Source organism: Ceratotherium simum, chromosome 36 (genome assembly GCF_057802395.1).
Source record: "Ceratotherium simum simum isolate JZ-2026a chromosome 36, ASM5780239v1, whole genome shotgun sequence".
Taxonomy (NCBI): Eukaryota; Metazoa; Chordata; class Mammalia; order Perissodactyla; family Rhinocerotidae; genus Ceratotherium; species Ceratotherium simum.
Window position 1 is genome coordinate 16,427,426 of NC_141935.1, and position 22,526 is coordinate 16,449,951.

At 35.7% G+C, this 22,526-nt stretch overlaps 2 protein-coding genes across 4 annotated transcripts in view; one reads left to right on the top strand and one right to left on the bottom strand.

The window, feature by feature from the left end:
• GPATCH2 (G-patch domain containing 2) overlaps positions 1–17,120 on the bottom strand; it is a 181,195-nt gene extending 164,075 nt beyond the window's left edge. For all 3 annotated transcript variants that reach the window (XM_004439660.2, XM_087424361.1, XM_014794726.2), the window contains exons 1-3: positions 16,967–17,120; positions 6,110–6,826; positions 1,302–1,363 (exon numbers count right to left, since the gene is read on the bottom strand). In XM_004439660.2, the coding sequence (XP_004439717.1) occupies positions 1,302–1,363; positions 6,110–6,826; positions 16,967–17,022 (835 nt within the window). In that variant the 5' untranslated portion in view covers positions 17,023–17,120. The remainder of the gene's footprint in view (positions 1–1,301; positions 1,364–6,109; positions 6,827–16,966) is intronic.
• Positions 17,121–17,430: 310 nt separating this feature from the next.
• SPATA17 (spermatogenesis associated 17) overlaps positions 17,431–22,526 on the top strand; it is a 203,877-nt gene continuing 198,781 nt past the window's right edge. The window contains exon 1 of the mRNA XM_004439661.3: positions 17,431–17,498. Within this exon, the coding sequence (XP_004439718.3) occupies positions 17,431–17,498 (68 nt within the window). The remainder of the gene's footprint in view (positions 17,499–22,526) is intronic.

The following is a 22,526-nucleotide window of genomic DNA, read 5'->3' on the forward strand; positions in this document are numbered from 1 at the left end:
TTTGTAAGGGTGTGGGGAAGTTACTTCAACTCTATTAGATTTCATCACCTAAAAAAAAAAAAAGAAAAAAACAAAAAGGGAATCTCATGAGGTTGTTTTAAGAATTAAATAAGGACTTACAGTAAATTAAACGTAAAAACAGCACTTAGCAATGTGAAATATAATAAGCTGACAATAAATGCTAGCATATTATTCTAAGCCACTAATGCTTTTCAAAAACTGGTAGGCTTGTCAAAATGGTATTTTTTTTTTTAATTTTTCATTTCATTTCATTACGAAATTCAACACTTTAACTTTGGGTAGACATATGTATTTTAATGAGAATTTATGTATGTTATCAAGGTAGTAAAGCTCGCTCTCAGCCCCAAGATTCTACATATTTCAGCAGAGTCTCAACTTTAAAAAGTCTATGGTCTTGAAAATAGTTATGTACCTATTTATCAGGGACAAATGTTTATAAGTAAGCAAAGAAGAATAATCATTTAATTTACTTTCTGGTATTGCCAAGAGGATGAATAGACTAAAAGAAATGTGTGGGGCAGGTATTATGTTGTCCTTCTTTTCTTTATATCTTTAAACTATTTACAATTTAAAACAATAAATTTTGTTTTTTCCCCTAGAACTTACTGCTTTCCTCTCAAGATTCTCAAGAAAGGAAGATAATATTTGTGATAACTATTTATATGTATACCTCGTGCCTCATTATTAAGATTTTCATATTTTCTTCCAGAACAGGTAGTTTCAAAATAATGTCATATTAAAGTGTGAAAAGCTTCAGGAAATTTCAAAGATGGAAAAGATCTAAGTTGTAAGAATTACTGTTTAACAGTTTATAATATTGAATTCATGAAAAGCATCTAATTACTTACAAATTGGATAGGATGAATAAATGTCACAGCTGAATAAAAATGACAAATGACTTGCAAATCCACCTTTATTAATGCTTAAACAGTATTAAATACATTTGGAATCAGGGGGAGAATGAGAACCAGTGTCTTGTGAAGTTGCCTTTAAAAGAGACAAAATTGAAGAGACTGAGGTATGTAAAGCTTTCTCAAGGAAGATAATCCTTCCTTAATATTATTAGCTCCACATACTAGCTTTTGGAGATAATCAATGACTTTAGGTCATGAAGACAGGATACCTTTCATGGCATGTAAAAGAACTAAACCCCAGTCTACTAAGTAGTGTGTGTAAGGTAAATGGATTGCAGACATCAACTTAAGCGATAACTAGTAATGAGCACTTTAAAATGAAGACGTTTTTCCAAAGAGAGAAAAAAACAGCATGTCACTCACTACCTTGTCGTCCCTCATCATTGGTAAACAAACCAGCATCAGTGCTGCTGAGACTGCTGGAATCACTGCAATAAGAGAAAAGAAAAAAACAGATCAAAAAGAACAATTGATCTCTCAGTTGTAAAATTTTAAAGAGACATGGCAGCTCAGAGACGGAACTTAAGCCTGACAAAGATCTGAAAGAAAATAAGATGATTTTTTTTAATCAAACCGCAAATATCCTGGTTCCATTAACTACAGAACATATTATTTTTGGCACATAAAACCACGGGAATCTAATGGGACCCTGACAGTAAGCCAGATGTGACGGCAACGCGATGCCGCCACAATTGATGCATTTGATTACCAGCTTTCATCAAATGCTCACTGCTCCTTTCTTATGCCACGCAATTCAGCCGCAGCTGGGATCACCACTGCTCAATCAAATGGGAAAAGTCTCAATCAAAAGCAGCCTAAGCCTCTCTTCAGCACATGAAATACAAGGGCCTGGGATGAAATTACTTTTCATAACCACATTTGCAGAAATTCTGGGAAAGACATTACTTAAGAATTCACAACAACTCTATTACTTGGCAAGGAAGAAAAAAGTTTACAACAGTAACAATCCATTAAATCAAAGTTAAGGTTCCTTTGAGCCAAAACTGAGCAAAAAAATGAATATGACCAATATTAAGGAGGAGGTATACAAAAATAGCAGGTTCTTATTACTTCCACAGAAGTTCGAGAGTATGATACAGAGTCCAATTTAACATACAAATTAAAACAAATAGTAGATACTCAACTGACATGAATAAACTGTCACTATTAGTTCTAACAGAGGCAATGCTTATATGATAATCTGGTTAGTTAAAAAAAACCACAAGAACAAGGTCATATAATAAGAGGTTTGGCCTCTAAAGAAAACTGAACGATGTTTTTAAAAATTCTCATAAACTCTCTTTTTACTGTAAGTCTTAACTTTACCAATCAGGAAATTGCCCCAGGTCATTTTTTAAACTATGATACTTTTTCCATTAACATGTAGAACTCTGTAACCTGACTTATTAAAAAAAAAAAAAAAGGCATCCTAATCTGTTTTAAAATATTTAACTTGACTTTAGGATTAAAATTATAGATGAGACGTAAATCCATATACATTTTCTGAATATAAAATGCCATTTCAGTTTTTGCTTGATTTTTAAAAAAATACATATAAACAACAAGTACAAGAATTTGTTAAGTGGCACCTTTTCCCAAGGAACTCTGAATTAGTACCTTTTTCTTTAACTTTCTTCAAATTAAGAGAAGTGTTAATGAAAGAAAACAAGGCTTTCTAAGAGCATCACATACATATTTTATTTACAAACATGTATGATCTTCTATGCATAGTGATGTTAGAGTGTTAAAAACACTTTAGAAACTTTATCTTTTTGCTATTTAGCTGTCCAAACTACTATTGATTTTTTTCTCTCTTCTCTGACTGAGTAGTGCCTTCCCGTCTGCCCTCATCAACACAACTGTAATAAGGGGCCTTCTCATACATAACTCGGGTCACAATTCTTTTTCTGAAGTCCTTGAGGCAGAATGTATTTAAAATTCAGAATTTTTCAAATTTTAGGGAGGTAAGTTCTAAAATGCCTAAGAGGGGTCTGGGGTGGCACTCCATAATCAAACATCATAATATATTTTTCCAATTAAATGAATGAATATCCACATTAACTATAGATCAAGTTAGGTATGGCCACAAATGAATTAGTTTCTCACAGCCTTCAAAATTCAGATTTGCAGATAAAGGATTTTGAATCTATGTGCTATTTTTTTTTTTTTTTTTTTTTTGGTACAGTGGTCTTCTAATTTCTCTGAGGTCAGATTTACCCTCTCTAATACAGTCTACATGCAACCAGATTCATCTTTTCAAAATGTAACTTGTTGACTAAAAACATTGTGATATCCTAGATGGGATCCTAGAACAGAAAATAGATATTAAATAAAAACAAAGGAAATTCTAATACAGTATTGTCTTTCGTTAATAATGTGTCAACACTGGCTTATTAATTCTGACAAATGTACCATAATCATGTACGATATTAACAATAGCGGAAACGGGGTGTGAGATATATGGCAGCAAGACATACAGGATATACACTATCTTTGCAACTTTTCTGTAAATCTAAAACTATTCTAAAAGAACAAGTTTATAAAACACACATGTGCATATATATATAATAATAACGTCCTCTATTAAAAATCGAAAATCACTTCCTCACATTTGTTGGATTAAATTTAGATTTCAAGGCTCTCTATGGGTTAGGCCCCACCTAAATCCTTCCCATCCCCATCTCTGGTCTTTTTGCTTATGTTCTTTCTCCAAGTGGTAACTCTGTCTCCTCTCTCCTCTCTCTGCCTGCCCACTCTTCTTAAAGATATAAGGAAATCAGAATTCCCTCTCTAAGTATTCCCTCTCCAGCTCTTGGTCCTTAGCAGTCCTTGCCCTAATTTGAGATATTTTTACTGTGTTTTAAACATTTCCTTATTTACATTTCACCTCACTGACATCTAGCTAGTTGCTCCAAGTATACCATGTAGTTGTTAGTGTGCTCAATAAATTAGAACAAGAACTTAAATAGAAGCAAGGCCTTTTATTTTCAGCATCTGATGGCCGTTATGGCTTATCTCCAAGGACACCTCTTCCCACTTTTTTTTAGTATGACTTTTATAGCACGGTATTCGGAGAATATATTCCATGAGTGCTGTTGAATTAATGTATGTACACTAATCCCAATCCCCTGCCCCACTCTGCTCATTTCTGATATTTTCTATTTTTGAATCATCTCAGGCCTCTTTCTCATTTATCCTCCCAAATACAGTCAACTTGCCATTGATTCCAGCTCTTAAAACTGTTCCCATATTTTTTTTTCCTCTATCACTGCCATAATTCACTTCCCACTTAAGGATGGACTGAGGGTCAGTCAAAGCTAAACATAACACTGTTGTCAAGTGGCGCATTTAAAAAATAAATATAAACAAAAAGTATAAGAATTTGTGATAAAATATAAATCTTGATAAAGTATAAATCTAATTGAGTTTCTTCACTGTTAAAAATTCTTCACTGAATTCCCATTACTTGCAGGATGAAACCCAAACTATTTACCATAGCACACGAGGCCTTCAAGACATGCTTACTGCAGTAGCCTCAACCCCCACCTTATATTCTAGTCATAATGAACTACCTATCACTTTCCCAAATACATCACACTTGCTTCACAATCCAGGCCTTTGCACAAGCTGTTCCCTCTGCCTAGGAATGCCATTTTCCTCCCCGCTCTTCCCACCTCCAATCTGAACGAGGCTTAGTGTTTGCTTTAAATCATAGCTCCTTCAGGAAGTCTTCTCTCACCAGTACCTTCCACTCAGCACATTCATTTTCATCATTTGCTTGTCTGCTATTCCAGATTATGAGGCTGTAAACAACAGGGTCTGTCTTACGATTAGTCTTGGTATCATGAATGAACAGGAAACAGTAGTTACTCAAATGTCTGTTAAATCTCACACACACACACACACACATACACACAGAGTGAAGTAGTTCAGCTCTTATTTATAAATCAGTTCCGAGGAAATATATAGCTTTTTATGGAAGGAAAGCTTTGGAAGTAGTCTCAAAAACCACTTATACTTGTTAGGAAAATATCTTATATATTTAGCAATCTTCTCACAGAATGAATATGCACCTAACTCTTAAGTGACAACAAAAAATAGTTACATAGCTAAGTTTAAAATAAAACAAATTTTTAAAAATTTATTCTCAAGAGTGAAAACATCCTCTTTGAGAATCAGTACTTGGGCTGTTGACTGCTGGTAGCCTGATCAGACCTAACAGATACTCAGATGTTTTTTACAATGAAAAGAAATGAAGAGAATTTCATCTCATTTCTCTCCCAGGGTAGATGTCTGTCAATACAAGGCAGATATCAATAAAAGGAGGGGCTTGCACAATCAATCCAGAAAGCAGATAATCTGTGAATAATCCAGAATTGAGTACTTATCTCCACTGCCACACACACTCTCTCCTAGAATTGAGCAAGATAATTACTTTCAAGGGAAGCTAAGTGGTCGTCAGTCACAATGGCCCAATACTAGCATACAAATAACTCTCATTCTGGCATAAAAATGACAACCTCCTTGGAAGAAAAGCAGACACCATAAGCTTTTCAAAGCCTTCCTGAAACATTTTTTTGTTTTTTGTTTTGGATAGATTAGACTAAGCGCCAAAGGATCATTGCTTTTCCCGTATATCTATGACAAGATCAGGGGTTTCTAGACTGTAAACTGGATTTTATAATTCATAAGTGATAAGAATGCCTAGCAACCTACAGACTTCTTAAAATATCAAGCCATGCACGGTGAAATAGTATAAACTTTTGATTCTCAGGAATCGGAATAAATTGATGAATCGTGACACTAAAAAACACCAAAGGCTAAAGCTCTATAATTAAAAAAATACATAATTATAAATCCAATTCTAAGAGTTACAAACGTTCTGTTATTCAAATGCATTCTTTCCCATTGAAAATCCATTTCCTTTTCTCTTTGTAGCTGAAAATTAAGTCATTATAACACAATCAAAAGACTTTGTGTAAATCAAATAAGCAATTTTGCTTTGCGCTAAACATCATAAATTATAAGGAAATATAACCATGGTTAAACAGTAACAGCACTACCATTATTATAATTTATAATTATTTTAAAATAGAATTAATTAAAATACAAAACACATTCAACCACAAACACTGGAGATACATATTTTTATATTTAGAGAATATAAAAGTCACCTTTCACTCATGAGTTCATCTGAGACTTTCTGCTCTTCATATTCCATTTTGTCCTTATTGGTCTGGTTTATTTCCTCATTTTCTAAAACTACCCCTTCATCTTGGATCTTTGGTCCTTGTCTAATGATTTTTAATTTCCTTTTTTTGACTTTGCTCTTGGTGAACTCTTGATATTGGTAAGCTCTATCATTGTCCATGTCCTGATCTCTACAACCTTCTGGGGGCTGGGTCATTGTCCGTTTGTTAGAGATGTCCTGGGGGAGATCTACTGCCATTCTTTTTACCTTTCTCCTCCTGCGCAGAGTTCTGTTGCCAAGGTTGTCCACAGCAAAATCAGACTCATGCCATAGAGGTCTTTTCCCTCGAACATTATTATTTAAGTTTGATGACGGCCTGCGTTTTGCCACTAACATTTGGTCATCAGAGTCACTATGATCTTTTTTATTATTATTGTGGTTCTCTCTATAGTCCTTGCTTGGTTCTTCTAAGCTAGAATCAGAGCCTTCACTTAAGCAGTGACCAGTCTCCCATGGGTGATGAACATTATACGATCTCCGTTTTCTCCCTCTCCTTTTCCTTGCCTGGCGTTTCAGAGGGCAAGATATACTTCGAGAATGGTCTCCTGTTTCAGCAAATCCACCTCGAGCTTGCTCTGAGCTCTCCTCCAATGCTGAGACAAGATCGTGAACCAATTCTTCCATGGTTCGACTGAAATGCCTATATTTTTTTAAAGAAAGAAAAAAATGTAAAGAAAATAGTCAGTACAGAGAACTTTTTCAATCCTCCCACCCACCCCAACACACACACACACACACACACACACACACACACACACACACACATTTCTTAGTGAAGAAGGAAGTACAGTACAATCCTCTACTCACCACATGCTCTACCCAGTCACTGCAATGAGATGCGAAACAGATGAAAGACTGACAGGTACTTTCAAGATTTGTAATATATGTGAAAAGGAAGTTTAACCAAACCACCAGGCATACACTTAGGCCACACTAATCTCATAACCCAGTGAAGCAGAAACTATGTTCATACTCAAACTGGAACCTCACTGGTCTAAAATGGCCCATCATTTCTCTTATAATTAATTCCGAAGCAGTCTCTTGTCCTTTTTTTAATAAAAACAAACAAAACAAAAACCAATGAATTATGTTACCAGCAAGAAAATTATCCATTAGTCAACAAGGATAAATGTCAGTATTCTCTGTGAACTTTTATAAATCACACTGTCCCTTCCAAACCCAACTCCCAAAGGTTCTAAATCAGTTGGTGTGAGAGAAGGCCCAGGATTCCGATTTTATTTTTTACACATTATAGGTAATTCAAATATGCACCTTTCTTATGAAGATCATGAACAATCATTTCTCAACTGAGCTCTAGAAGCAGCTAGAGATCAAAATAGTCTCAACTAAAGAGGACCATAACGTTTCTAGAATCTATAGCAAGGGTAGGCAAACTTTTCTGTAAAGGGCCAAACAGTAAATATTTTAGGCTCTGCAGTCCATTAGGTCTCTGTCACAACTACTCAGCTTTTGTCATTGTAAGGCAAAAATACCCATAGGCAATACATAAATGAAGGGGTATGGCTGTGTTCTAATAACATTTTATTTACAAGATCAAGTGATGGGCAGGCCATAGTTTGCTGACCTGGTTTATATAGTCTCTACAGTCTATAATTTCAAGCATTTGCAAGTTTCCTATAACAATTTTCAACTTTGTCTTTTCATTTTAACAAAAACCTGAAGACAAACACACGTCACGATTCAACTGCATTTACCACTTATAATATGAGGCACACGTACAGCTCCTAACACTTGAGTACTCACAGTGTGTCACTTCTAAGTGTTTCACATGCATTACCTCATTTCATTCTCACATAATAACCCTATGAGGTGGCAGATGAGTTACACAGACAGAGATTAAGGACAGCTTGCCCACTGTGACACATCTAGGAAGTGGGAGAAACAGGATTCAAACTCCGGCAATCTGATTCCAGAGCCTGAATGCTCGCCCAACTACAGCCAACGACAGCTACACAATTCCAGTATCCAGTTGGCATTTTTGTTTGTGATTGATTTAGCAGCTGGTGGTACTATTTTAATTGTAGAGGCAGATTTAATACACATGTTAGGAAGGCCCAAATGATTCACAGTTAGGCATTATATTCTTTCGAATAGAAAAAGAGATGGGAGACCTCATCAACCCAGGGCACAGGGCAGTATAGGTGGTGACAGTGAGTTGAATTCAAAGAACCAATGCTATAGTCATCAGTAAAATGCACACTAAGCAATTAAGTAACAGGACATTGTTTTTCAGTTAATGGGGGTTTGCATTTTCCAGATTTATCTCCTTTGGCATTCGGAATGAATAAACAAAAAGCTTACATGGATATAGACTTTTCAAAAAAATGGTGATTCAAATATATATATATATATATTTTTCTGCTAAGGAAGATTCTCTCTGAGCTAACATCTGCTGCCACTCTTCCTCTTCTTTTGGCTTGAAGAAGATTCGCCCTAAGCTAACATCTGTGCCAATTTTGTATGTGGGTTGCCACCACAGCATGGCTGACGAGTGGTGTAGGTCCACACCTGGGAACTGAACCTGAGAGCCTGGGCCACTGAAGCGGAGTGCGCCCAACTTAACCACTACGCCATGGGGCTTGCCCCTCAGATATATATTTTAAGTGAACTCTGGAGGGCCATTGCGATTTCTTTTTTCCTTTAAAAGGGTTCTATATGTTACTCAGGTTTTACAGCACTGCATTTGATAAAGAAAAATATGTGTCACATAGGAATTACCATGAAGTCAAAACAAGGGCTATAATTTTGGCTACAATGATAAGCCAAACAGATCTTTCCTCCATTACCTATATGTTAATTATAACTTTTTTGTTTTCCCTTTATTGCAATGAATATTTTATTCTTTTCTTTTAACATTAATTCTTCGGAAGAAATGTAGTCTTAAAGATACATTATCTCTGAATATAACACCGCACTTTTAACAAAATTCCAGTTTAACATGTATTGCAATAAGGATCCTTTGTCTAAAGGAAAACTCAGTATCACCTGGTTCTTGAGTAACTTACTTTTTGAGGAAACAGTTTTCCTATCAATGGGTAAATGACTAGTTATAAATATTAATATGAAATTAACTCAATGATTGAATATAATCTTCAACTACAATTGCAGGATACTTTGGAAGTAACAATTTAGTGCGTTACTTTAGAAGAGAAAATTTGGTGCTCCTAACATGAGAAAAGATTAGCACGGATTCAATCCATTGAAATTTGATACTCTTCAATTAATTTCGTTTAAAAAGTATTGCTGTAACTAACACAGTTTAACAAAATATAACCAATAATATTACTAAGAATGAAAGCAAAATTTCTTTATAACATCATTAAAATTGTCAGCCTTACTCGATTTTATACTGTTTTTCTCAAGAGAAAATACAACATATTTTAAAAAATATTTTAACTAGAAGAATCCAATTTATTCTATGATGTCATGCAAATATGAATCAACCAAAAAACTACTTGAAAAAGCTTTTTACAAAACCCCATGAAAGCAAGAAAAAATACATTTATTAAAAGTGCCATTCAGAGTTCAAATCACCTCTTTCCCCTTCAGTTTCAAGTAACCAGACTCCTGAAAGTCAATACCAACCAAAATGCCAATTAATGAGCCAGTAATATTAAAGTCAGTTAGTCAAGCTGCTTCACTTATATCTCTCAGGTAAAACTGGCATCAACTGGCCTCACAGAAATAAAGTCTTATTATAAGAGTCCATCACATGATCAACAGCTTATTTATTTCCTTTGCCTTGGCAATTATATCGAAGACCATAGTACTGAAACACTTTATCCTAAAGATAGTTTCTTAAATAAGACCTTTCCTATTGGAAGGGAAACCTGGAAATATATATACAACTTTTCTGTACAAAAATCTATGTTTACTAAGCATCCACAGTTTTAAAGTTTGAATTACAGTAAAAGTCAGTAAATTACCACTTAGCTAATTTGAAAGTTTTATATTCAAATTTATAAAACAACTCTTCTTCATTTGGAATTCATTGGAAATGAAACCTTTTGGGAATACTGTGCACTGGGTATAATGTCTAAGGTAACAGCTCACTAACAGTTTTCTTAAGATAGTCCATGGGGCCAGCCCAGTGGCGTAGTGATCAAGTTCATGCACTCAGCTTAGGTGGCCCAAGGTTCACAGGTTCAGATCCTGGGCACAGACCTACACCACTCTTCAAGCCATGCTGTGGCAGTGACTCATATGCAAAATAGAGGAAGATGGGCACAGATGTTGGCTCAGGGTGAATCTTCCTCAAAAAAAAAAAAAAAAAAGTCCAAATGAATAGCTTAAAATTATAGTCCCACTATCTATATACAGTTGCATTTTGTAAAAAGAAATGACTTGAGTAGACAAGCATTTTGGTTTTTTCAGGTGGTATTATATTATGCTGGGCAATATAAAATGCATGACCAACTCCAAATCTGATATGCCAGTTTTAGGTAAAAATTTTGGGGTAAAGGTCAAGTTTATTTATTTGTCCTCCTCTAGGCAATACTAAAGAAAGAAATGAGTGAATTGTTCCTCTTGGCTTCCATAACACCAAGCTCTCATTAATTCAGAAAAAGGCCTTCTGAAAATGTATGTTTGCACATGAGGAAGACCAATTAATGTAGAAAATATGGTGCTGAGCTTAGAGTTTTCTTTCAAATGTTTTTGGTTCAAAGAAAAATCAGAAAGCTACCTTAGTCTTAACTTAGTGCTCTTATGTCCCCAAAGGACAGGCAGTTGACTGATGGACCAAGAGCTCTCGAAGGGCATCAACAATGTACAGGCAGGCACAGTAGGACTCGAAGCCCAAGAAAGCCCAGATAATAGATCACCCCAGTAACTAACAACCAACTATTCTGTCAATGACTATCATTTTTTGAAGCCTCTATTAGCAATAACACTATTCCTAAGAGGGAAAAATATAGCACGTATAGAGAAATTAGTCAGGGAATAATTTCCTTGCCTGGATACTGATAAAACTAACTCTACAAGAGAAAAGACATGCGTATCTACTGAATAAATCCAACAAGTTCATTAAAAAACAAACAAAAACCTTCCAGATATAAGTAAAGGGTAACTGACTATAGCTATCAAATATCTAGTTAAGGAAAAAAAAAAAATCAAATACCCTTATCACCTAGTACATGGTAAAATTCTCATCTTCATCACTGTAAAATACGGATTATCTCTCCTACCAAGTTATTTAACTTTAGGAATAGAGTGCTAAAAGTAAGTTACCTGTTTGCTAAATACAACTGCTTGATTGGCTTTCAAAACCATAAAAGAGTAGCCATGTATGTGTTAGTTTCTGAATGAATAAAAATTCAACGTACTAACACTGAACTAACACTGTACTAACACACATACATAGTCAAAAACTATGCTGATGAATGTATGCTATGACTGATCACAAACTTAAGAAGGAAATAGTCTTGGAATTACAACACCTCACTGTTCATGTTAGCTTTTATTTAAGATAGGAAAAGTTGGTTGGTTCTAAAAGTATACAGCAAATAGCCACATAGTACAGATTAAAATGAACACATAATAGCGTAGACCATGACAATGGGTGAGTAAACACGCAAACGGTGAGCCTTAAAGATGCCACATCAAGGGCTAAATTTTATGACTAATTTAACAAAATATGATCCATAAGAATGATCACACTTAAGATTTCTGCTGCTCAAAGGAGTTTATAAATTTCTTTCCTTAATGGTAATATAATTTGTCAAAATAAGTCTTTATCTCAGCCTAGTAATCTAGTAAAACATTGTGTTTAATTTTCTTTCATATATTTTGGGGCAGATCATCTTAGGAAATTAAGAATAACCCTAACATTAAAGGTTAACACTTGGGCTAGTTGAGAAATTCCTAGACCAACTTATTTAAACCATTAATCAGAAGGAACCTTTTCTCTTTCTTTGAAAGAGATAGCATGGGGGTGGGGGAACCTATCTCATTCTGAAATATGTAAATGATTAATTATAACTTTACATTATCACTAGGCAGTGAATATGGAATAGAATTCTCTAGGGGGAAAAAAGGCTGGGAGGAAACTGTAGAGAACATGAACTTTAGAGTCAAAACTATGAATTTGGAAGCTAAATTCTACTCTATTCATTAGCCAAAGGCCCTTGAACACATTACTTAACTTCTGATTCTGTTTATTCACCATAAAAATGGGTATAATTTCTACCTTAAAGGATAGAAGATTCTGGGAAGATGAAAGCACGTGTGACAGCAGTTATTTCATCTTTCAACAGCCTCTACACACAAATAAGAGAAACTGGGCACTGAAATATCAAATCATTCTGCTTTTAAGGTATAACCATGGGGGGAGGAGAAAACGGGTAAAGGAGCACATGTGTAGGGTGACAGATGGCAACTGGACTTTTGGTGGTGAACACGATGTAGTCCATACAGAAGTCAAAATATAAGGAGGCACACCTGCAATGTATATAATGTTACAAACCAATGTGACCTCAATAATAAAAAAAAAAGGTATAACCATATTATGATTCCTGAGGATATCATAATAAAAGCAAAGCCTGTCAACTTTTCTGAGTTCTAGAACCACACTGAATGATGGGGAGAGGGAGGATAAAAGACATTTGTAAAAATCTTGCATATAATTTCAAGAAACTCATGGACTCCTTAAAGACTTTCATGGATCTAAAAACACCCAAAGATCGCAAGTAAAAAAAAAAATTAATGCTGTGTATCTGACCTACCTATCTTAATAATATAGAAATGTAGAAATATAAGGACAAAAAAGATTCAAGAAAATCATCCTTCCAAGTTAAGAGTCAGAAGATTCTCCACCAAACAGAAAAACCCATTTCCCATAATGGGAGCAAAAGCTCCACTGACTTGCTCTCAACTGCAGGTGCTGCTGGCAGCTGCTATTCTGTCACTTTTGTCACCACAGGAACACTCAGAAATCTTTTTTTCCTCCTTACCCTAGCAACTCAGCAAAAAACAAATCATACATGACTTAAAGTTTAATTCTACTTTCCAAATAATAATTTAATAAGGCAAGCTCATTTATTATTTAAATTTAGACAACATTCTTTTGCTTTTTTGTACTTCATTTAACAACTTTACGAGTCATTCAAAACTTCTTTCCTTATACTCTGATCACTTTCAAAATGTAAACTATTGAATGCAAAACTGTCTAAATGAAATAAAAAGCCCAAAACAAACAAAAACGATTTTGTTTTTAAACAAAAAACAATAATTAAAAATTAAATTTAAATATAATAAAATATATACTAAAACAAAATAATTTAAATATCATAAAAATAAAATTAAAAAATAATAATTAAAACAAAAATAATTCATTCCATTTCTTGTCAACACATATATTAAAGCACATCTAGGTGAGCTTCTAAAATGTAGGAAATGAGGCTCATTCATTGCTCATACACGGTAACTGCTCAATATTTATTGACTATATCACATATTCTGAATTCCTAGAATAGGAATGAGAAAGAAGACAACTGAATATTAATTACAAGTACCTAGCATAATACTTGACACATAACAGATGTAAAAAAAATAAATCTGTTGGATGAACAAGCCAATAAATGACTAAATGAAGGAACAAATAACAAAGGAAAAATATGACTTGACTAAAAATTTAGACAATCCAGATTCCAAACTTTCTGCCACAGTAACAAGCCAGATACTCTCACATTTTAGTTAAGTAAATGTGGCAGTACAGGGCAAATTATCAAAGATGATTTAAAGGTTTCCAGTTTGCCTTAAATAAGGATGCTAAGAAGCTATACCTAGATTAATGAGTTATTTGGCCAAATCATACTGGCCATTGCTTTGCCTGCTGATTGTTGAAACAGAAACCGGACTCAAACAAACCTAACAGTATGAAATTGAGTTCAAGACAAAAAAAAATTTATTAAAAAAAATGCACATTTTTTACTATGCAGTCTTTCAGATCTAAAGAAAATCAAAATGCCAAATAGAAAAATGAAACTAAAGAAAAAAAGGTCCAGAATCAATACAGTTTATTTTTTATGGCTTTTTGTTTAAGCAAAGCCATTATTAAAGTTAAATAAATCAATACTATAGCTCAATATATCAATAATAATGCAATATTTTCATTATCAAGAACTTAATTTTTAAAATTTGCTGAGTTCAACCTTTAAAATCTTTCCCCAAAACCCCCAGAAATTGACTTTAAATATAAATCACTAATAAAGTAAAAAGTAATAAAAGTGTATCTAAATTCTAAATGCAATTTGTCCATTAAATGAGTCAAATTTTAAAAGGCAGGTTAACACTATAAATATCCAAATAGATACTTTTTGGACCCTAATTTCAAAATTGTATGTGAGTGATGAGGCAGGAAGAGAAGATAAGACATTTTCAGCTATAATGATTTTATAAAAATATGAACCACTTATAAGATTAAGTTGCACAAAATATATATTCATTTCCTGACACACATAAAAATCATAAGATCTTTATTATTTAATCATATAAAACTTTTATTCTCTAGGCTTCTTAATTATAAGATAAAATATCACTTCTCCTTTTCAACAAATTGTTAAGAAAGATATAAATCATCTACTTTTACCCATTTGGTGTCTAAAAATTGAAAAACTAACCTCGACATCAGAGAAAAAGTTGAAGTCAAGATGGGAGTTAAGGAATTCTGAGTTGGTTAACAAATCTGGGCACATACTTTCCAGTTTATATATTCCTTGAGATATATAGGCAGTATACCGGGTGGTTAAGAATTTTTTTAGATATACTGGAATCATACTGCAAATACGACACTTGGGCAAGTTATTTAAACTATATTTGCTCCCGTCTTACCATCTCTAAAATGCAAAAAATGATAGCACCTACCTCAAAAGATTGACATGAGATGATATATTATGGAAATCCTGGCACCAAGTAACTAGTTAGTAGTAACATCCCCAGTGGCACTGGGATTTCATCACTGGGATAAAACAAACGTGCATAGTAGAGTAAATGTCTGATCAATGAATGAAAAAGAACATTCCACTAAGAAAATCTGAACAAGATGGTTGTGCAGACAAAACTAGAAAATAAAGGACCCAGTTTTCTGGAACACACTCATTCTGCCAAATTAGGTACGATTTTAAGAATTTCACTCAAAAACACTGATTAAGAGCTAGGCACTATGTTATACTCTGGTGCCATAAGAAAGGATGAGTTGTATGCCAACAAGTGAAAACCGGAAAGAATCTTTAAAAGATAACTGAAGGAGGGTTTCTCTGTATTATAAAGAGGTACCTGACCATGACTGGGGTAGAAGGTGGAAGGCAGAGGAATGAGTTGAAAGAATCATATTTTTTAATTAGTTACCCATCCTACAAATCAGCATCACCACAGCAAGGGTACATCAACCTACATAGCACATTTGTTCCTTAACAAGATATCGAATGGGGAAACTTTAGGAAAGGTACTCTGGAGAGGGAACTCTGGAGTGATGGAAATGTCCTATATCTTGTTTTGTGTGGTGGTTACACAGTATACACAATTGCCAGAACTAAAAATACTAATCACTTAAGAACTATGTGTTTTATTTTATGCTAATTATATCACCATTTAAAAAAACACCTCATTTAAAAAAAGTGCTTCCTGCTTTTCTCATTGGAAAATGTGAGAATTGAAAAGGAGCATACCCAGTATACATTCATTGCAAAATGGACTACAGCAAATGATCTGATCCCATTCAAAACATTTTAGGCAAGATATTTCCTTTAAGTTTTCAGTGATAGGATGCAAAATAAATTCTTTAAGATCACAGACTACTGGAATTCCCCATGTTCTCATTCACTGCAGAATCTAGGAATGGACACACATTTTTTAGCCTCATTTCACCTGTTGTTCAACACTTTATGTTTGAGGATTGTCAGTGGAAAATGTGCCTGTTTGTTTCACTGCTTGTCTTGTGTATGCTTGGAGGAAAAGGGCTTGAGAGAAAAATAGGACAGGCATTACAGAATTTTCAACTAGAACTCCAAAAACCAGCCTCTCATTCTAGGACTAAAATGTGCATGTTCGGCCCCGAACAGGACAAGTCACATCCTGTGCCCCTGATAATCTCCTATCACAGGGCTGTCATAAGGATAAAGTGTACTAATTTGTGAAAGAACTTTGAAAAGTCAAAGCAATATATTATTCTAAACTGGCATTGGTGATATGGTACTATAAATGTAGTCAAACCCCAAACTGAATCCTGGCATTTATGTAATCTTAAGGAACACCCATCCACATCTCATTTAAACTGGAAGGAAACGATCGAAGGGCAGAAACAGGTAGGTTACTTTTACCCCCAAATAGGGAGGTTGGAAGGTGAGGTCTCTTCCACGACTAAACTTCCAGATCCAGATTTCTGGGATTTGATCTTCCAAGACACCTGGTATAATCTAGTCAATTTTAAAAGGGAAGTGAGGGAATAAGGTCTGGATTAAGACAAATTATTCTGCCCCTAGGCTTGTCAACAATCAACGAGAAATAACTGAATTGCTCCTGGAGTGCAGAAAGCTTCACTCCCAAGCAATCAGCACGCATCGACGGGATTCCTTGACTAATCTTTGGCACACACCTCAACACCTTCCTCAAATTGCGTCCATCCTGGTACGAGTGAGAGCAAGGCCTAAATGTCTTGAGATCATCCATCACAACACCCTCCCCCGCCCTTCCAGGCCAGGTCCAGCGGCCTCCGGCCATCACACCGTTGCTGATCTCCCATCCCCAGGGCCGCCAGCCTCACCAGCTGTTCCCGGCGGCTGGAGCTCCGATCCGTTGGCGCCCGGCGGCCCCGAACATTAACGACACCCGGGAGCCTGGCCTCGAGGCTCAGGCCCGAGAACAGACCCCAGCGAGCACAGCACCAGCGACTTCGCAGGAGCAGTTCAGCATTTTGAGCTGAGCTTCCGGACGCAGACGCGAGGCGGAAGCCGGATGCTCGGAGCAACCATTAGTTCTCCTCCCCCCCACTGCTTTTTTCTCCTATAATCTCCTCTTTGTACGCCTAGAAGAGATAGAGGCAAATGATTTAAACTTTTGCATAAGCAAAATTTCTCATTTTTTTTCTAGTATTCCGGAAACTGAAATAGGATGGGAAAAAATGGAGTAAATGAAAAGTTGGATCCCCCCGGGACTGGCTTTATGGTTTAGCCCGGTTGCCATGGAGACGGATAGCAACACCAGTGGTAGACCAGACGCGCCGAGGCTATGGCCACGCTAGCCCGGCTGCAGGCGCGGTCCACGATTCTGGAACATCAGTACTACTTCAGGAACAGGTAAGTCATCAACGTGAACATCGCGCAAAGGGCTGGCTTCATCCTATCCCGTTGTTCCTCAACAGGAGTTTCCTATTAACAAATTCCCTAATTCAGGGAGCACCACCCACTTCTCCCCTTAATTTCTGGGCTGCAAACATAATCACAAATTTAAAAGTAAGTTAACATACAGGGGCATTATAGATAGAGGGGGCCCATAGATATCAGCTTGAGATGATTTAAGTAAAAGCCCAATATAGATAAAATTGTAAAATGAAGCATTTTTCCTTGACATCATCCCTCCGCGATTTGACAAACCTATGTTCACCCAGTCGACGGTTTAATAGCCTGACTGAGGTCACCCATGATCCCTAGCTGGGTGAGCTCAGTGTGTCCCCCATCCACCTGAGGATTTGAGCCTCCATTATTTCACGAATGTCATTGAACTCAACTGTTCTGTGACTCATTTATCTTCCCAAAGTGACAGTATCTAAACCATTCTGACAAGATAATCAGTATCAACATATTAACTGTTAGAAGAGGGCTAAGGAAGACACTAGCAGCCTTATCCATCTCTCTACACCCAGACTTCTCTCTCAGAAAGACGTTCATTTTAACAATGGCCTTCTGGAAGCAATGGCCCAGGAGATTTTCCAACTTAAGAGAAACTCCATATAAGTGAATTAGACTATGATAGAATATGGTGACATGGCAGACCAATGGAAAATATGTCAATAAGACAGGATCTTGCTGAGCTGTTCTTATTCTAACATTTATCTCACCTACTACTTTCCTGTAGCACCATGTACGTCTCTTACGCCACTTATCACAATTCAATTTTACGTTCTATTGTGAGATAATATCTATCATCCCTCTTAAACTAACAGTGGAGAATGTGTTTTTTTTGCTCATCATTATTTTGGTCTCCAGTGTCCATCATAGTTCCTGACACAAAATAACTGCACAATAATTATTTGTCTAATAATTCCGTAAATGAAACTTTCAATCAATCATTAATTGTGGTTGAAGTAAATGTACTAAAAATAGCTAAGAGAAAAAATATCTATTTATTTAACATTCATTTAGAGGATGTGGCAGGTCCTGTATTTATGACATACATATATAAAAGAAAGAAGCTCGATCCCTCCTGATGTTCACAGCCTAATATAGAATATAGACATTTAAAAAATAATTAGAGTAGAGTAAGGATGAACAGGAAGGAAAACTAACATTTCTTGAGCGTAGATTGTATGCTGAGCATTACACTAGGAACTTTCTCATATGAAATCTCATTTGGTTTTCACAATATTACAAGTTACTGTATTAATCTTTATGTTTAGAGCTCGAGAACAGTGTTCTAGAAAAGCCTAGTGAAGCGCCACACAACCGCAAATAGACATTTTTCCTACAGATTTCAGTGTCAATCTTTGTCCCCATCGCCTGGCTTTTGACAATGGGTACAATTCCCCAAAATTGGAGGTTGCTTGGAGAAAAGACTAGAACTATGCAAAGGCCTTGATGAGAATAGGCTGGCATTCCTTCCGTTTCATTTATTATTATTGTTACTATTATTATTAATATTTTCAGTATGAAGGGAAGTCTCTGAAGATCACGAAGGAATCAAAATTCCAAAGTTTGCCTAGTTAAAAAATAAAGCAGGGTACTGATAGCCTTGGGGACAAAAACCGTATAAAATATTAATATATGAAAAAAGTAAACAGGCAATTTCCTTAAAAAATTATTGTCATTTCCCGTCTGTTATTGACTAGATCAGTTCTGTGCAAACATCAGTGTGTGTTAGAATCGTCTGAGGATCTTGTTATAATGCAGATTCTGATTCAATGGCTCTCAGTTATGGCCAGAGAATCTGTATTTCTCACTAGAGTTCCTGAGAGGCCGCATTTTGCATAAAAAGGGAGACTTTGTAGAAAAGGAACTGTGTATTGGCCTATTATTTAATTCTTCATCATCCTTACAAGTTATATATTTATTCCCTTTTTACATGAGTCAAGGAGAATAAGATTCAGATAGATCCGGTAATTTGTGGATGGTCACACAACCACTAAGTCGCAAAGCCAAGTGATCCAACTCTAAGACCTATGCTCTTCACCGCCACACTAGACAAGATTTTCTTCCAACTACTCTGGCCTGATGAATTAAGTGGCAGCAAGCACCAAAATCCAGAAATCCAACTGGCCTGAGCATACTGTTCCAAATCCATTAACATGCAGGGAACAGAGTTGGAGGAAACAATTTTAATTCTCCTTGGTTTGTTTTAATGTCTTCCTTCTATGTTGGTAACAAGGCAGAGACAAAAGTGTTTCTACCTAACAGCTGGCACCAGAACGCCTCTGAAATTGAAAGGTGACTGTTGGGGAAATATATAATTACTAAATGCTTAGATTAGCACCTGAGTGCTCCAGGGCCTGGAATTTCACTGAGAAAGAGAGAAGCTCCTCTGCCTAGCAAAGAGGAAGGATTTGGAGAGTTCCCCAAGAAGTAAGAAGCAAATATGGGAAGAGCTGATGCGATGAGAGAGCTAGGGAGCATGGGGTGACTGTGCATTACCTGACCAACCCAAATCCTCTGGAAAGTTGCTTACACAGGCAATGTCTGTAGATGTTCATGTTTTGATCTACCCATTAGAGAGGCTGAATGTTGTACTAGGATGTTACAGAGTGGAAAATGGTAGTACTCAGTTGTTATTTGACAGAGTATTGACCTTTAAAAGAAAACCAAATAAACAACTTTCACTATTAATTCCTAGTTTCATTTCTTCTTCTTCTTCTTCTTCTTCTTTTGTTGTTGTTGAGGAAGATGAGCCCTAAGCTAACGTCTGTTGCCAATCCTCCTCTTTTTGCTGAGGAAGATTGGCCCTGGGCTAACATCCGTGCCCATCTTCCTCTGCTTTATATGGGACGCCGCCACAGCATGGCTTGACAAGCGGTGCATTGGTCCGAGCCTGGGATCTGAACCTGCGAACCCCAGGCCACCAAAGCGGAGCATGTGAACTTAACTGCTATGCCACTGGGCCAGCACCTCCTAGTGTCATTTCTATTCTTCTGAATTATTGAGATTTTCTTTGTGACTTATTGGTCACTTACACTATCCTATTTGTGGAAAGAAGAGTTTGATATGTGTTAATTAGTCGTATTGTTCATTTTCACCATATCCTTATTTAAATTTTCTCCAGTTAATCTGTCAGAAGGTAATAGGAATGAGTTAAAATGTCCCCCTTCTACCAGTTTCTGTAGTGGTGTCTTTGGATGCTATGTTATTTAGCTTATACATATGTAAGGCTGTCTTTTCGTTATTGACTATATATTGGTCTTTTTTAATGTGCAAAATGTTTCACTCGTAAAGTCTACTTGTTGTAGTAGTGATATCAAACATCCTTTATCTCATAGCGGTTAGTCGTATCATTCTATATGTTTCTCTTTCCAAGCAGCACATTTTTAGTTTAAAAAATCAAAACTAAGGAAGTTTGTGATGATAAAAGAGATGATAAAAGAGGTAACATCTCTTTTAATTGATTTAGCTGAAGGGGAAGATATATGTAGAGGAATTTTGAGAAAGCGGTTGCTCAGGAAGAGGGATAGAAGTTCTGTAGAGACTTGATAGAGGCCAAGTCTCTGACTGTCAGATTTCCAGATCGCTCACTGTCTAAAGTGGGGCCTGAGGAGTGCATGGGGATAGAGAGGAGGGAGCAGAAAGAGAAATAAGTGTTTTTGAATATCTGCTGTGTGCGAGAACTCTGTGAAATGCTTTCACAAACATTATTGTGATATTCACAATAATCTTATGAGGTGATTTTTATTATTCCTACTTTACAACTGAGGAGAATGAGATTTAGAAAGTGTAAATTACTTGCCAAAGATCAAAAAGATCAAAGATCTGGTGAAGTTTGATCCATCTCAGTCCAAAGCTTACGCTTGGGGTAAAGGGACTTTAAATCATCCAGTCTCTGGATGGAAGTAACTACATCAAATATGTAAGGTCCAACCTGCCTTTCTAATGTCAGGTTGAGAAAGGAAAACACCTGGTACAGTAGGTACTCTCTAGTACAAGACTAGTGACTTACCTGTGCTCATTACCTTGTGTCAACCTAAAGTATAATGTTCCTTAAGTGGTCCTGATTTGGGAATCCATTATTATCATAAACTTAATCAATTTGTTTCTAACTCAAATATAGTCAACAGTTCCTGATTGCATTCTTAGTCTAATTACTTGGTTTCATGTCCTTGAATTTGGACAATCATTAAAGTCCTAATAACCTAAGCAAATAACAGCTTAGTTGGATAGATGTGAGTCTCTTCTGCTGATTCTGATTAATTGCTGAGTTTTCTGTTACTCACAGCTGTACTCAGTTCTGACTAATAAAATTTAGCAAGACTTCTAAGAAGTATACAAGGATGATTTTTGCCAGAGTAGAACAGTTCAAATCCTAAATCTGTGTTATTTTATTCTTAAATTTAAGCTCTTAAATTTATACTGTTACCTTACTTAAACACTTTAAATATCAGTTTTCTCATCTGTAAAAGAGGCAATAATGCCTATGCACATGTTAACTAAGAAGATTAAATGATTGGCACATTATTTAGCACCCAATAAATTCACAATTATAGTAGGAAATCACCACAAGATGACAAAGGATAAAATGCCTATGATCAACTCAGTGGATGCTAAAAAGGCAGTTGATAAATTTAATATCTATTTCTGAGTGTTTTTCTTTTCTTTATAAAATTTTAAAAATTTTAATTGATATATACATTTAATGAAGTGCATAAATTGTAAGTGTACAGCGCAATAATTTTTATGTATATACTTCTGTAACCACTCAGATAAAAATTCTTAAGTATTTTAAAAAATGTTATAATGAGAAATAAAAGGAAATGTGTTTAATAATAAGGAATATGTTTCTGAAACCAGTAGTCAACATCATATGTATTGGTGAAATACAATATAGATGGTTCCATTTAATTCAAAAGCAAGACAAAAATGCACATTAAGGGCCAGCCCCAGTGGCCTAGTGGTTAAGTTTAGCATGCT